The sequence below is a fragment of the Carassius auratus genome, chromosome 37, assembly GCF_003368295.1.
Source record: "Carassius auratus strain Wakin chromosome 37, ASM336829v1, whole genome shotgun sequence".
NCBI classification, from domain to species: Eukaryota; Metazoa; Chordata; class Actinopteri; order Cypriniformes; family Cyprinidae; genus Carassius; species Carassius auratus.
In genome coordinates this window covers 12,707,230-12,720,679 of record NC_039279.1, presented here as the reverse complement: position 1 = coordinate 12,720,679, position 13,450 = coordinate 12,707,230, and the positions used below count along the sequence as shown (strand labels likewise).

General features: G+C 33.9%; 1 protein-coding gene across 1 annotated transcript; it reads left to right on the top strand.

The window, feature by feature from the left end:
* Positions 1 to 10,932: 10,932 nt before the first annotated feature.
* Positions 10,933 to 13,185, top strand: LOC113056244 (ATP synthase mitochondrial F1 complex assembly factor 2-like). Its single transcript, XM_026222861.1, has 8 exons — positions 10,933 to 11,318; positions 11,401 to 11,445; positions 11,546 to 11,694; positions 12,046 to 12,143; positions 12,305 to 12,385; positions 12,489 to 12,601; positions 12,716 to 12,831; positions 12,933 to 13,185. The coding sequence occupies exons 1-8, from the start codon at positions 11,150 to 11,152 to the stop codon at positions 13,068 to 13,070; spliced, it is 909 nt and encodes a 302-aa protein (XP_026078646.1). The 5' UTR covers positions 10,933 to 11,149; the 3' UTR covers positions 13,071 to 13,185.
* The last annotated feature ends 265 nt before the right edge of the window (positions 13,186 to 13,450 follow it).

Below are 13,450 nucleotides of genomic sequence, written 5' to 3'. Positions count from 1 at the left end.
TCATTTGTCTTACTAACATCCATGACTCATGAGAGCTTCCATGTAGCTTAGGTAAGCGAGAGTTTAGCAGGTCAGACCAGTGCGCTTCTTTCACTGTATGATTCACTTTAAAATGCATTTAGAATGATCAGAAGATTCAAGGTAGCGGGGAAGAAATGTATATTATATTATTCCTTATGGTAAATCAGGAGACTGACAGGTTTTTTTCAGTCAAAAAGCAGCATGATTACAAATGTGATATTGATTTTATACAGCGGTTCAATAAACAAGAATTTATTATAAAGAAACTTACGTTTTAGACACAATATTGACTGCTTTTGTTCTATTTCGCCAACAAGTATAATTCCAGTTTGTGTCTCTGAGCAACATGACAGTGTTTCGTTCCTGAATGAATCAACCTTTTAAATGATTCGGTTCAATCGCAATGACAATTTACTTTGGGTATGCTTTTTTTAGGCATTTTAGGCAAATTGTACAGGGAGGCTTAGGGGTTAAACAGTTGATGAAGTACTTAAAACAGATGCAAAGCCAATTGACCTCTTAAAACAGCTCCAGAAGCTATTTAAAAACTAGTCTCACTTTTTGTTTCCTGTAACAGTTAAGTATCAGGAAGGTTAACGTACCAGGGAAATGAAACTGATTGACAGCTTCACATAAACCTATAATTAGTTATAAGAGTATTAAAGTTGTGTAACTACGGCATTACGAATGCTCAGAAATGAAACGTGTTTAACATTTGTCATTATTCTTGGAACCTTGTTGTGATATCAGCTCATTCGGTCAAACCCTTGCAGCTCGACATCTGTCAATATGAGCATGAGATTACCTTACAGTAATTTTGCTAGTTTGCTCACACAAAAATGTGCTCATTAATTTATATATATGGATCACAGCAAGAAGAAATATCTCAGAGTAATAACTGACCCACATTTGAAAATGTGCTGAAAATGTACTGAGCCTCAGGTCATCCAAGATGTAGATGAGTTTGTTGTTTCTTCATTGAAATATATTTGGAGAAATGTAGCATTACCTCACTTGCTCACCACTGGATCCTCTGCAGTGAATGGGTGCCGTCAGATTGAGAGTTCAAACAGCTGATAAAAACGTCACAATAATCCAAAACCTGTCCTTCAGTTAACATGAACATGAAAAGTTCCCCCCCAAAAAAGAAAAAAATCCCCTATCAAAGTATTTTAACTTTATAGCTTCCTCCAGTGAACCTTCCCCGGTAGTCCTCTCACCTAAAAATCAAACCAACCAAATTTGTAAATATTTTTTTTTCAGCTGATGAATGATAAAAACATTGACAGTCAATCAGAATCCATCCAACTTTAAAGAGCTTGAGCACTTAAAGAGGCAGACAAAATTATTTCACCACATTCATAATAAACAAAATATTATTCACTATTAGCATGGACGCTAGTCAATACAGCATTCCAGCTATGCTAAAATCCATAATGACTTGATATACCTGAGCACTATACTGATGATAATTTTACCGCATTGGCATTAGAATGCTAAGTAGGGAATCATCTCAAAAATTTGAGTAAAATGTGGTAACCATTAAGCAGCAAGGCGATCAAGTCTATCTTGTATTATTAATAAAGTCACAACCAAAATTATTGCAGGCTGTGCAGCATGAAATGATTTGTATTGATACAAAACTGTTCAAAATATGCCTCTGCTATGACTCATTTAACACCGAGAACGTATTACGTATTAACAAATACATTTGCAACAAATCTAATTCCACAAAAGCATATTATTATATAGAGGTATATTTATGACTTTTGCACAATAAACTTGTTAATGCTTTGGAAGAGAGACAAGAAGAAGTGCTTCTAGAAATGGTGAGTAACTGGAGAAGTAAGCTTTATTGTAGTCAAAAAAGGAAAAGGAGAAAATTATATTTCTTGTTACAGGAATGACTTTTGTTATGTCGAAGAAATGACTCTGTATATATGGGCTGTTTTTCAAAGACCCACCCTAATAGTAGATATGAGACAGAGGTCTGTTTGTGAATATGGAATATTGCACATGTACACACGGATGAATACATATTCAAGTGATAGCCCAGTCTTTGAATGGCCTTTAAATACTGTCTTTTTGTAATCACAGTTACTGTAATCACAAAAAAGAAATGCTGCTCAAATAACACAGAGAAGCAAACTTTCCAACCTGTTGTTTTCCTTAAAGAGAATTTCCTGAATATACAATCAAGCTGAATATTCAACAATTATTTGCCATTAATATCCTCTAAAGTTTAGATGACATAAACCAATGACCATGCAGAATCAAAGAGGCAATTTGAATTCAAATGATTCATGTAAGTGGGTGATGTCTTTTATTTGTTTCTTTGTTTTTATAGACTTTTAATAAATGGATTATAAAAGAGAATGCAGACATTTTGTTAATTGAATAAAAAGTGGTCTTAGTACCAAGTATTACAGTAAGCAGTTTCTACCAAGAAAGTTTGATAATGTATTTTCAATTCAATTAAATAAAACAATTGCACAACCTAGATGCATCAAAGGCCATTGGCTACAGTCATCCAAGTAGTTCTTTCTTTAAAGATACACCCAAAAGGCAATTTTGTTATTACAGTAGCCCATATTTATCACGTTTTGTGTATATTATGCATTCCCTTCATTCAGTTACTTTTTAAAAGAATTTTGAGAGATTGTAGAAGGAAATATGCATTGTATATCAACGATTGCCCGGGAGCATGAAAGCTTCTTCCTTGTTCATTCTCAGTAGTAAATAATCCTACCACACACTTCAGATTCTTGAGTATTGTTTTGACTCATGAACTCTTGTAAATAAGACAGGAGGCATTTGAGGGCTTCTGTGATCTGAGGTATGATGTTGCTGAGATAAATATTTAAATTATATATCAGTGATTGGACATTGCATTTGTTTTATTACATTCTTGATAGAACCTTTTTACATTCACTGAATCAACAACAATAAAAAAGGTAGAACAAAAGGATAAACGATGTTTAAGCAAGAAGTCTCAGATAGTGATTATGTAAAATTTTTACTTCAATTTGACATTTTGTTTTTTATCATCCAGACTCCAGCTTAATTTTTCTATAGGATTTATTTTAAAATACCAAATTTTATTCTTGATGTACTATTTTGTTTGTTCAGTATCGGCCACAATAAATGGACTTTGAGACATTTTTTTTTCAGCACACTCAGTGATCCTGATCCTGATTGTCTATTAGTTACACATTATTCACTGACAGTTACTCCAGAAATGAAAACATCTTTTGTTGCTATTGTATTCTTTATTAGCAGGGGTGAACATACGTTTTTTAGTCTGGTTCTCATGAGAGCACCATCTGGTTTGGTGCTCACACTCCACATATAGTGTGACCTATTAAATATAATTATGAAAAAAATAACAAGCAATAAGAATGTTATTGCACTTTATTTATTTAGTTTTTTAAAAAGTCAAATAATAATGTGTAGTAATATTAAAAAAAATTAATAAAAAGTGAGGATTAAATAAAAATACAATTATTTTGTTGTACAACTTACAATGTTTGCATTTACATTTACTTCTTTTTAATTTTTACTGTTTGATTTCAAAACCTAAATTCAGCAAGCTTTTATTTTGGCGGGTTGCTAGTTTGACATTTTGCTGTGAAACCAGCTACACATAGCCTGGGTTTATTATGCTTTCATTTTAAAATGAAATCCTATACAGTATTAAAGTTAGTTGATCTAAAATGTGAATGTGCAGAAACATCTGTCATCCATGTACTGCAGTGAGCGGTCTTAACTTATTTCCACATTTTTCTTTTTTTTATTCTGGTCGGCATGTCGGCATGCAAAATTCTGAATAATATCCGTCCATAAAATCTGACATGAGATGCATCCTGTAATCATAAATCACATGCTTGTTCATTTCAGCCATAAGAGGAACAGGCCCCACAACTGAGCCAAGCTTTTATCTTGTCCCAAAGCTTTGGCTCCTTGCAACTGAGCATTTATTAAAGTGCCTCAGCAGAACCCATTGTACTGCTCTGTGAATATTGTAGATTGCATTAGACATATGTTCAAAACTCTAGGTTTTTAAATGACAGTCAGTAATAATAGCTTATATAAATTATCATTTAAAATTAATGTGTTTATTATATTCTGAAATAACTGAAGATCAGTCGTTCCGCAGTTGTATCCATCAAACTGCTTCGCAGACATAATGGGAAGGACTGTCACATTGTAGAGATTGGACAGTGTTGTAAGTAAATTAATTTACCTTATAAGTGCACATATTTATTGGAGACTGTAATCTTTAAGATTGTGAGGCATTTAATGCTTCTATTTGTTTTTATTAAAGCACACAGGTTTTAAGCAGGAATTCATCAAGGACATGAAAGGATGGATTTTACCAAAACTTAATTCAAGATTCCTATCCTGTACTAAAATAATGAAACTCAATAATTTGAAGACAGGATCGACAAGAAAAAGCACAAAACTGTTGGCGCAATCCCCCAACACCACCCCCATGCTTAGTTCATGACTCCTCACACCCACTCCTTCCCCTCAGGTCTCAGTCAGTCATGCAAATTTCATCTATCGTTTCAAGCTACTTTATGTGTGGTCAGTATGAATACTTCAGTTGTGACTGGTAAGGTGGTTTAACTCATCAACAGAACAGACAAGAATAAACAAAACAAAACCTGTTCTTCTGATGTGGGAGAAGTCCCAATAAATATCTTTGATAACCATTTTTTTTTCATCCCCAAAACTAGGTGTGTAACCTTTTGGGTCACAAGACCCTAACAACGAAAAGGTCTTTTATGGTTTGTTATGTAACTGATGTGTGGAAGTCTGTATTTGAATGAAGCATTAGTTACCTGTGTTGTGTAGGATTCGTTTGTGATATCAGGCAATTGTCTTTGTCTTAAGAAAGATTCAAACAGTCCCACTGCTGAATATTCAGTCTGTCTTCATCATGAAATAATGAATAAATTCTGGAGAATGTGTGTTGTGTTAGACAGGGTGCTTCATGACCCGATGGGGTATGCTTGTTGGGTTCCTATCTCCCCATGTCTTCATCTCATTGAGCATGACCAGTATTTAGGGTGACCAGGACTACTGTATTAGGCAAGGCAAGTTTATTTATTTAGCAAATTTCATACAATATGGTAATTCAGAGTGCTTTACATAAAAGGAAGTAATCATAAAATAATAATAATAATAATCACAACAGTAAAACAAGTAATGATTTTAAATGAATTAAAACAGTTAATAATAGAAAATGGTTATAGATAAAATACAGTGGAACCATTTTGGACATAGCACAGTGCTCAATTCATTCAGTAAATGCAAGGCTAAACAGAAAAAAGAGGCTCTGATGCCAGAATCACACCAAGATTCCTGACTTGTTTTTAGTTATTTGACCCCTAGAGTCAAGGTATGCATTCGCCTTGAGAAATTCATCTTTGTTTCCAAATGCAATGACTTAAGTTTTCTCCTTGTTTAACTGAAGAAAGTTTTAGCTCATCCAATTGTTAATTTCATCAATGCACTGGCAGAGGGAGTCAATGGAGATTTAGTAATTTGGTAACAAGGTAACTAGTGGAAGCATATACAGGCTAAACAAGAGCGGCACACGAATTGAGCCTTGTGGTACTCAGCATGTCATGGACGTCCACTTAGACTTATGCTCTCCATTACTCACATAATAACCTTTCCCAGCTACTGAAAGTATGACCTGAACTAATAGATTCCCATCCCAGAAAGCCCAACCCAGTTTTACAGTCTCTCTAGTAGGATGTTTTGATCAAAATGTGTTAAACACGGCACTCCAATCTAGCAGTACCAGCATTGATATTTTAAATTCTGCCAGAAGCAGAATTTAAGTGAATATAATTTATAATCTTAATGAGCACTGCCTCTGTGCTGTCATGCAATCGGAAACCGTATTGAAAATTGTCCCAGGAATCCATTTGAGTTTGAATAGCTGGTCAGTTGATTAAAAACGTATAGTCTTGCCTGTAAAAGAAAGATTTGATATTGGTCTATAGTTGCTCAATATTGTGTTATCAATATTGCTCTTTTTCAGAAGGGGTTTAAACAACTGCAGTTTCAGGAAGTTTGGAAAAGTCCCAGAAAGAAGTGAGGCGCTCACCACTTCTAAGATATCTGCTTTTAAACAGTTAAGCACACCTTTGAAAAAAAATGTGAGAAGTGTGCAAAGAAAACAGGTTGACAATTTAAGGTACTTTACTATTTCTTCCAAAATGTTGCTATTGTTGTTGGTATGCGAGGGTTGTTTAAGTTATAAGGTTTGAGAATAAGGTCTGTCTAGCTGTGGCTAGTTCCACATTGAGGCTGTCTTTATAGGTGCTATGGTGAATTTCAGGTTTCTTCTTCGTCACATCTGCTCAGCTTTTCTGCAATGTATTTTCAAACAGGGAATTGTAATAATATGTTGTACATCTGATAAGTTTGTCAATTACACATACAGAGTTATATCTTACTGCAGTGCTATAATACATTTTTTGCGATGGTTGAACTCCTTGTTAGAATGCTTCGAATTGGGGCCGGACTTGTTTTAGTCCCTTGTTTGTCAAACTAGTCTTAAGTGACATTATACACATTCAAATAATTCCATTAGGTTCTAAGCTACAGCTAAATGATAAAAACAAACTTAAAAATGTTGTTGGCGGTTTGTGGGAGTCTGTGAAAGCTTTGTGTGTGTGTGTGTGTGTCTGTGTGTGTGTTAGAGAATTTGAATGAAAATGTTTTACGTTAAAGATGTAATTTAACTACAAACATCCTAGAAACATAACACTACAGTATGTTTTTCCTCAACAAACCGGTTGTTCAACAAATAAAAAAAAGGTCATAAGAAAGTTTTTTTTTTCATTAATGTGATAAACTCATAAATTCATTGTGATTCTATGTATTTATACTGCTTCATGCTGGCTTGTTACCGTATACAAATTCAAGAGAAATAAACTCAATTGTTTTAATCAATCTAAAGCTGTTAGACTGTAATTACATACATCTTAGAGAAAAATCTTTCATAGGTTCTATTTAATTTGTCTAAGGATTTGGGTGTGGACATTAATTGGTGGTCATTTAAGCTAAAAAATTACATTTTAAATAATTTTAACAGTAATATCGATTATCTGATTATTTCTTAGCAATTATTTGATCAAGGCTTCTCATTAATATAAAACTGTATAGACCCTCTTGTTTTCATGTTAATAAAATAAAACAGTGTGAAAATAAATATGGTGCATTTAAACATCATGATACCATTTATAGAGAGAAAGAAAGGGTAATCTTTTGTAAAGATTCTGTGAGACATTTGTAGCGCCTTTCTAAAAGTTATGTTGTTGCAAACAAACTTATGACAACTGATTTTCAGTCTTGATCTAATTCATAAAGAAAACTTTCTGTAAGCGCCTTGCATTCATCAGAGGCTCATATGACTACTTCTAACCCTTGCATTAGAGCATCATTGTTTTAGGTTTGAAAAATCTACAAAATTGTATTTATTTGTTAAAACAGAAGTTGCCATTGTTTGCGTGCTTATTCTTATTTTCAATAATCATACTGCTTTTCATCATCTTGTAGAGATACACGGTGTGATGGTAATTTTTTTATATTTTTTTTTTTTATAAAAGGTTTGTATGAGACATTATAAAAGTTTCAACGTGATTAGCCCACTTCCACATTACAAACCGAGCCTGAAGTCTGTGAAAATAACCAGGACTGTGTATTTTACAACCATGTCATCATGGTTCAATCAGAAACATCATACCTTGATGTTATTCAAACAAGCTTTTTAAAACAAAGTGTAAGATTACGGTGGTAAAGATAGCCGCGTGAGACCTGTCTGGGACCATTCCAACAATGTTCTCTGGAGCACTTCTCTGGAAATTAGATACAGGCTACTGTACAGGACTAGTCGTGTCTTAAAACACTGTGAAATAAACGGACCCATTGCCAAATTCGGAGCATAAAGGCTAATTCATATTTAAAATACATGTAATTTAAGCTACTACATACACAACTAGACGGAATTAGATACTTTGATCAAAATTAACTATGACTGCATAGACCACTAATCCATTCTAGATCATGTAAAAATACCACGATTAAAATAAGAAACTAACTATAAACAAGTACCACCGGACAACATGTGTAAAGGGAGTCGGTTTATTTAAACATTAAAGTAATATCGCTTGGTCTTGAGATAGATGTAGTGCATTTTTCCAGCTTCCGCTTTCTCTCTCACAGCGGACCGATGCCGGCAGAGAGAGAGAGAGAGAGAGAGAGAAAGAGAGAGAGGGCTCGCGATACTGATTTCAAGTTTAAACGACATTTTTTTTTATTATTATTATTATTATTTTGTAAATCTCTCATCTGAAGAATCGTGATGCTTGCACGAGGAAGACTTTCTCTCCCAAAATAATGTAAGGGGAATTTATATTTTTATTGATATATTCTCAGTTTTTTAATAGGCCTATGTTGAGAATATTTTTATACCGCCGTCATTTTAAATGCAAACACACACACACACACACACACACACACACTGTGATACGATTTGTTCAAATCGTTTTTTTCTGTTTATTCTTCATCAACACATGCTTGTTTCTTTTCACAGCTCCCATACAGAGAGAGAGCGCGCGAGCATTAGAGACTGTAACCTTATGTTCGGTCATGTACGACACAGACGCGTCCGCAGATGAGTCAAAAGTTGGGAACAGTCCCTAAAATTTACACAAACATTCTTCAGGGAACTCATTCATCACTTGGTCACTCAACAAACAACAAATTTCAGCCCCAGGTGCTCAAAGGATGACGGATGAATTTCGTGCGCACAGGGTTTCGCATGTGGAAATAATTATGAGGTCAAAGGGCACATATGGACATAATTATTACGTCAAAGGTCAAACTCATCAATCATTTTTGACGTTCGCCGTCGGGTATTTATACTCACTACATTAATAAAGATGACTTGAAAGTTTACTGATTGATTGAATAAGTGGATACAATATTTAATCCAAAATTGCAACAAAACAGTGTTACAGTAGCCTAATTCTTTATTATTATTTTTCTTTAAAATTATATATTTTTTCTTTAAATCACTATCTTTGTTATAACTGAAAATCTTAGTTTCAATGAACCAAATTTTAAGGCAACCAGGTAACTAACGTTTTTAAGTTAAAGGTGCTGTAGGGAACTTTTGTAAAAAAATATTTTTTTACATATTTATAAAACCTGTCATTATGTCTTGACAGTAGAATATGAGACAGATAATCTGTGAAAAAATCAAGCTCCTCTGGCTCCTCCCAGTGGTCCTATTGCCATTTGGAGAAACTCCATCGCTCCAGGTAAACAATAACCAATCAGAGCTGCGGTCCATAACTTTGTTTGTGTTCAAAATGTAGAAAAATGTATATAATAAGCGAGTAGACCATGAATCCATTTTCCAAACCGTGTTTTTGGCTTGTCCTGAATCACTAGGGTGCACCTAAAATAAGTGTTTATATTCGGACTATTTTAGATTGTTTCGGGGTACCGCGGCGGAGTAACCCAGTACCTTTGTGATTCTTCATAGGCATAAACAGAGAAGAAGTTCCGGCTACGATGTTCTTCCGCAAGACGCAAGCAGTTCTGTTTATTAACCGCTAGAGCGTCAAAAGTTGCCTACCGCAGCTTTAAACCAACCATTTTTTTTTTTTTTTTTACACTGCGTGCAAGCCAGGTGTGTTGAATGTGGAATGTGGTTGGTTGGTTGTTCCTGTAAAGTGAGTACGTGTTGACTTTTTGAAATCTGTTTGACATGACAGGTTTTCACTTTCTAAATGACGCTGATACAGCTGTTTCACACTTCTGTAAAGTATTTTTTATCTTCATATACTCACACAGTCCCACAAAGCTCAACAAATCAGTTGACAACAGCTATTTTTTAAAGAATCTCTTTTATTTTGTCAGTTCTACTGTTGAAAGTTTTTGGGTTGGAAAAATTTTATGTTTTTGAAAGAAGTTTTATGCTCACCAATGCTGCATTTGATCAAAAATACAGTTCTTGTAAATTAGTATTACATTTTTAACTGTTTGCTATTGAATATATTTTCAAATGTAATTTATTCCTGTGTTAGCAAATCTGAATATTCTACGGCCATTAGTCTTAAAGTTTTACACGATCATTCAGAAATCATTCTTATATACTGATCTTCACACACAAAAAAAAAAACATTTCTTATTATTCTCAATTTTGAGAGCAGTTAGGGCCACTTAATAATTTAGTTGAAACTACGATACGTTTTTTCAGAAAATGTAACAGAAAGTCCAAACAAAATACATTTATTCGACATACACAAGTTACTAAAACAACTGCAGTTTTATTGTCACTTTTGTTCAATTTAATGCATCCATGCTAAATAAAGTAGGATATAAAAAATGTTCCTTTCAAAAATGCAGAATTTATTGACCCCATGTCTTTGAATGAAAGTGTATATCCGCGCTTCGAAACAGTGAAACGTTTTTCAAAGGGATTCATAAAATATAAATTACAATAAGACACAAACATAGTATAAATAGTATAGTATAAATAGTATAAATAGTATAAATATATATATACAAACATTAATACAAATATTCTGTGTGAGTGAGTGTGCTGTGTGTGTTTCTAATTTAATTTTGTATATTGTTTTATTGTTTTTACTAATTGGTGGCTACTGACATTTAAAAAAGGTAATCTAGCCTCATAAAATTATATTTAAAAACGTAATCTATAAAAAAATATTTTACAAATCAATATTTTAATAAATATTATTTTATGAAATATCATTAAAAAACAGAAATCAAATCAAATATAAAAAGAGGGTCAAACAAATCCTACAATTGGAGCTTTACGGACTTTTATTATGAATTGTCCTTTACGATCCTCGTGTAGGTCACAGTCATCAGCTTCACGCTTTGGTTTCTAGTTGCTGCGCTTGCTGCGTGCTGTGACATCTCTGTTCATAGTATATATTTGCTCTTAAATAACTGAGTTTACTTTGATTGTAGTTAATACCTGTGTTTTTCTGTTATTACTAAAACGTGAATAATGATTTGTCAAGTTAGATATAATGCCTGATCCATCTATCTAATCTTGTCTAAATGGTTCATGACTCTTACGTTAATAGGAATACATAGCGTTAAGATGTTAAGGAATATTTGTAGGTATCAAAGGCAGTTTGGCCAGATCATTTGGCCATTTTATTTTCCTCAAGAGAAGCGTGTTCGTAGTTTATCAACACATCTACAGAAGGCAAGAAATGCCAGTGCCACAACAGGTAAGATCATTACAGAAAGATACAAAAGCACAAATCTAATGTGTTCATGCTTGATCTCGTGTTCTTTAAATGCGTTTTGCAGTGAGAAGAAAATTCTACGAGAATGTCTCGATATCTCAAGGTGAAGGTGAGCATCATTCAGTGCTGGTGTTCATACAATACACATCTGCAAAAAAACAAACACGTTTTGACCAAGAACAAGAAGATACTATTTGTGTTGTTTACAGGGGGCCTGTTTGAAATCAACCTTGACAAACGAAAGCTGAAGACTCCAGGTGGAAAGTTGTTCACAGTGCCTAATGAAGCTCTTGCCATAGCTGTTGCGACAGAGTGGGACATTCAGAAGGACACTCTGATGTTTTACACCATGCACTTAGTAAGCTATTATGATTAAATAAAGTTACAGTTCCTAAATTGTATATATTAATCATATTACAAGCCAGTGATATTTTTGAAGTGGGATATAGAATACATCCAACTTTATCCGCATACATACAGTATACTCACATAAAGCGATGCATCATGAAATGTGAACTGTATTATTATCATCCTGCTCTAATCTGCTGAATGTGGCTATAATGCACGAAGATATAAATATTAACATCATGATTTTAGGGAAAGCTTGATTTGAATATGTATATATTGAGAAATGCACTGTATTTATAAAAATGGCATGGTTTGACTCAAATTGTAGATATGCTAATATGATTTATTTCCATCCATACAGACCACCCTTTGCAACACGGCGCTTGATAACCCGACACAAAGGACGAAGGAACAAATGATCTCAGCAGCTCTCAAGTTTTTGGAGACTGACACAATCTGGTATTTTGAAACTCACTTGATGGCATTTAATTAATTAAATCAAGATTTATATAATATTATTGTGTTATTTAATTGCAGTAATGGTAAATGATATTAGATTTACATCTAATACATCCATTTATAGTTTTATGTTTTCATTAAATCAGATGCCTTTGCTGTAGTTTCAGAGTAGAAGAACCGCCAGGTCTTGTGGAGCTTCAGAGGAATGAATGGGACCCTGTAATGAACTGGATAGAACAAAGGTCATTTTGGCTAGATTATTTGCACATTTTGGATAGATTGTGGAATAGTCACAATACATAGCCACAAAACAAATGGTGTATATTAACATCTTGTTATTTTTAGGTACAATGTAGTAATTGGCTCTTCCTCCAGTATAATGGGCCCTCAAATCCCAGAAGAGACTAAGAACACATTTAAACAGCACCTTAATTCCTACAATTTATGGTCTCTGACAGGTAAAGATACTGTGGTGGTTTTTGCATTTGATGTAAATTGACATTTTTACATAAGATTTTGCATCTTATGTGAATAGGCCTGTTTGAACAGTGCAGGGTTTTCTGCTTCTGCAGGGTTTGAGTATGTGATCACTCAGCTGAAATCGCTGGTCTTGTCCTTTGGGCTGATTGACAGGCACCTCAGTGTGGAACAAGCAGTTGTGCTGTCCAGGCTTGAGGAGGAATACCAGGTATGGTTGCTTTTTGTTTGTTCCAAGTGTTTAATAATAATTGCTTGGTATCATTTTGTCCATATTAATGATAACTGTAATAATGTTCTGTTCTGTCTTAGATCCAGAGATGGGGAAATGTGGAATGGACCCATGATTATGACATGCATGAGTTGCAAGCACGAACAGCAGCTGGTGTAATGTTTGTGCATCTGTCAACTGAAAGCACAGCTGTGAAGAGAAAAATTTTACAGGACTGATAAGGCCAGAAAGGCACTGTTTGAGATTGAAATGTATTTATTTTTTGTTCTCTGGCCTTGGTTTATATACACACAAACACACACACACACACACACACACACATACACATACACACATATATATATATATATATATATATATACATATATATATATATATATATATATATATATATATATATATATATATATATATATATACATACACGCATACAGAGAGAGAGAGAGAGAGAGAGAGAAAGCTGCAGTACCAGTTACCTAACTAGTAACATGCTGTTCCTGTCTAGTTATGTTTTGAGTAATAATGTAGATGTCTAAAGGTCATGATATGTATTTTTTGTTTCAACATCTGCCACATGGAAAGACTGTAAATACAAAAT